The 4,012-nt window shown below is 40.8% G+C and overlaps 1 protein-coding gene across 1 annotated transcript; it reads left to right on the top strand.

The window, feature by feature from the left end:
• Positions 1-3,150: 3,150 nt before the first annotated feature.
• LOC145006650 (uncharacterized) lies at positions 3,151-3,666 on the top strand. Its single transcript, XM_078965729.1, has one exon. It carries the CDS (start codon positions 3,151-3,153, stop codon positions 3,664-3,666), a length of 516 nt encoding a protein of 171 aa, XP_078821855.1.
• Positions 3,667-4,012: the final 346 nt, after the last annotated feature.

The raw sequence follows: 4,012 nt of genomic DNA, 5'->3' as shown, positions 1-4,012 counted from the left end.
TCTCTTTCTCCTCCATATAATTCTTTGAAGTTGCTAGTCAGGAGGGGAATGGTGGTTGAGTGGCTATTGGTGTTACTAGAGGGGTAGTCTTCTTTGGAACTCTAGCTTGTGCATCATTCTTGATTATAGGTACTTCAACAGGAATAACTCTTATCTCTTCCTCTTCTTCCCTCAGCTTCTTCTTCGAACTATTTTCTTCGGTTTGTTTGCCACTTCTCAAGGTCACTACATTGACATTTGGGTTCTTTTCAGTTTGAGAAGGGAGTTTACCATGGGATTCCAACTTGCTTATGGATGTAACTATATCTCTCATTTGTGCTTCAAGGTTGGAGATACTAGTCCTTGTCTCTTTTTGGAATTTTTGGGTACTAGTGGCTAGGCATTTGACAATGTCTTCAAGGGACATTCCAGAGTTACTTGGTTGAAATTGAGGAGGTTGTTGATGATGATGTAGAGGGTGCAGTTTGGGTTGATAGTGTGGTTGTTGATGTTGGTAATGAGGCTGTGGTGGTGGATAGGATGGTCTAACCAATGCATTTTGAGGCAATGGTCTTGGGTTGTAGCTCATGTTGGGATTTGGTTTCCAACTTGAATTATATGCATTTTGGTAACCGGATGGCTTGTTGTGGGAGTTTTGGAACTCTCCCATGGCATTCACATGTTCCGCATCTTCTTGGAGAATGGGCACATATCCGTAGGATGTCCCATTTCGCACATATACCACAAACCATCACTTTTGGAGTTTGTCCCATGGCTAGCTTTTGGACAACGGAGGTTAGATCTTTGATTAGAGACTCGAGATTTGATGTTCCCACTTCATTGAATTTGTGTTGTGTGTCTCTTTTCATATCTTGGCGAGGGCCAAAATGTTGTGAATTTGCAGCTATGGTGTTAAAAAGTTGTCTTGTTTGTTGTGTGGTTTTACTAAATACATCTCCACCCCTTGAAGCATCAACTAGTCATCTCTCCATTGGAAACAATCCCTCATAAAAGTGTTGAATGAGGAGTCGTTCCGGAATTTGGTGTTCTGGGCAACTATAGCACAAGTTGTTGAACCTCTCCCAATAATCATGAAAAGTCTCATTTTGACCTTGGAGGATTCCACAAATGTCTTTTCTAAGACTTGAGACCCTTGAAGCGGGATAGAATTTGTCAAGAAAAGCTCTTGCCATGTCGGTCCATGAGTTGATTGACCCCGGGGGAAGATAAAATAACCAATCCTTTGCTCTATCGGCCAATGAAAAGGGGAATGCCCTTAGCTTGATTTGGTCATCGGTTGACCCTTGTGGCTTCATGCTAGTGCAAATAATGTGGAATATCTTCAAGTGCTTATTCGGGTCTTCGTTCTCCAATCCATGAAAAGTTGGGAGGTGATGTACTAAACTTGACTTCAATTCCGAACCTCCTTCCAAAACTGGGTAATTGATATCGGTTGGAGTTTGTGTAACATTGGTCTCCATCATTTTCCTCAAGGTTCTTTCAAGAACTTCTCCTCCATCGGCCATTGCGATTGGTTCAATAATGGGGGGGGGGGGGTTTGTTGTAGAGATGGTGTTTCGGGAATTTCTTGGCGAGGGTCGGGACTAGAATCGGGTTCTATGTCACTTAATGAAATGGTTTCAACTTCTAGATCCCAGTGGGGGTTAGAAGTTTGACCACGTTCAACTCGTTTCTCCTTCGTCAAGCACCTTGCTTCTTTTTCGATTTCTGGGTTGTAAATCAAGTCACCTGTATGCTGAGATTTGGGCATAGAGAAACAAATTGATTAAAAATAAACCACTCCCCGACAACGGCGCCAAAATTTGGTGGTTGTCGAGGCCAACAAAATAAATACCCTAAATATTACACATTAAAATAGTGTATAGTGGTAAAGTGATCGTATCCACGGAGATTGGTTCAATTTTATAACTCTATGAAAAATCTCTTTGTAAAAATAGTTGTAAAATGAGAATAAATTAAAAATGGGGGGTTTGATCTTTTGAAATACTTGAAACAAACTAGAATTAAACTATGATTTAAATTGACAATTTAACAAAAACAAGATTTGATGTAAATCAATAAGAGAAGGATGGTTGACTTAAGGTTTCCTCACTTTGACTTTTAATGAACATATCATTAGAATCCAATGGGGCAATACTTGTTTTAAATCCTCAATTTGGATATAGTAATCCAAGAAGCTTGAGATTACCTAGACTTTTCTTAGTTTTTAAAATGGTTAGAGATGCTCATAACAATTTCCTTAGTCAAAGTCACAATTTCCATTAAGCATGTAATTAGTGAAAGTCAACTAGCATTAAGAACCAAAAAGTCACCAAATCCAAGAGGGGTTAAATGCTTTCACCACCATGTTGGAGGAAATATTTTTATGATTGTGTGAAGCAAAAACAATACAAAAATCTTTTGTTGCTTGCTATTTTGAGGATCATTTACTTAATCGAGAAATTAGCCAACTAATCAGCACAAACACATTTAAACTCATGAACTAAAACATACGAGTAGTGATGCCTAACATTTAAATAGCCTTCCAAATGGATTTCCGAAATTACCCCTGCAGGGCCTTCCACGACCGACGTTCTGTTGCGCGGGTGGTGCCTAACATGGGCTTCTTCGAGTTTTTGGGCCTCCAAAACATATCCCACTAGCCCAGATCGAATCCAATCACCTCCTAGCCCATTTTCTTCAAGTTTTTCTTCATTTTAAGCCCAATTTGGCCTCTCCAAATCCTCCAAACTCACCCGGTTAATAATCTACGCACGCTTGAATAAACTTCCATATCTTGCAAATTTAAAGTTTATTTTTCTTCAAGCCTTCAAATAATCATCAAGCTCGCTCCATGCATCATCTCCACAATCACCAAGCCTAACATCCTTTTTGTCTACCAAATCCCATCGATCGCTTCATAGACGTCCCGAACACTCCCGCTCCGCTAGACCCGAAAATCTGCAATTATGCTCATAAGCTTCGAAAGTACCCGAAATAGTCATAAAATAACAAAAAGGAAAATATGCATGGAAATTATCTAAATTATGAATGAAATATGCTAAAATAAACTATAAAATGAAGTAAACAAAAAAAAACTATCATGTACTCAAGGAAAGGAGTATAGAGGAACAGCAAATAAACACACTCACGACAGTGGGACCCACATGGATGATACCACTGATAGATTACTTGCAGCTAGGCATCCTCCCTAATAGCCATGATGAGGCCAGAAAAATACGCATAAAGGCACCTTCATATGCACTAATCAATGGGGAGTTGTATCGGAAGGGGTTTACAACCCCATGGCTAAGATGCGTAGATGAAGCCAAAGGGAAAGAGGCATTGCAAGAAGAAAACGCAGGCCAAGCAGGTGCACATGAAGGGGCAAGAGCTTTAACAAGGAAGGTACTCTGGATGGGGATATACTGGCCGACGGCGCACCAAGACGCAACAGAGCTAACAAGAGCATGCAAGGAATGCCAAGTATTTTCCCAAGTCCAAGCAAATTCACATGCGCCTTTATCCAATATATCCAGCCCATGGCCATTCTACCAATGGGGAATATACATTGTGGGACCATTCCCAAAAGCACCAGGGAGACTAAAGTACATGGTCGTGGCGGTGGATTATTTTACAAAATGGATTGAAGCGGAGCCATTGAGGCACATAATTAAGTTTGTCTAGAAGAACACATGACCAGGTTTGGCACACCTAAAACACTGATAAGTGACAACGGACTCCAATTTGCTGAAAACCCATTCAAAGAGTGGTGTACCAACAAAGGGCTCAACCGGCGATTCACATCAGTGGCACATCCACAAGCAAATGAACAGACAGAAGTATCCAGCAGAACCATCGTGAACAAGATCAAGAAATGACTAGGGACGTCCAAGGGAAAATGGACTGAGGAAATACCAATGGTGCTATGGTCATACAGTACTACCCCGTGGACAAGCACGTAGGAAACACCATTTAGCTTGACATATGGAGTGGAGGCAATGCTTCTGGAAAAGGTGATGATAGGCACGCT

Source organism: Lactuca saligna, chromosome 7 (assembly GCF_052625555.1).
Source record: "Lactuca saligna cultivar CGN05327 chromosome 7, ASM5262555v1, whole genome shotgun sequence".
Taxonomy (NCBI): domain Eukaryota; kingdom Viridiplantae; phylum Streptophyta; class Magnoliopsida; order Asterales; family Asteraceae; genus Lactuca; species Lactuca saligna.
This window is presented reverse-complemented; position numbering and strand designations above follow the sequence as displayed.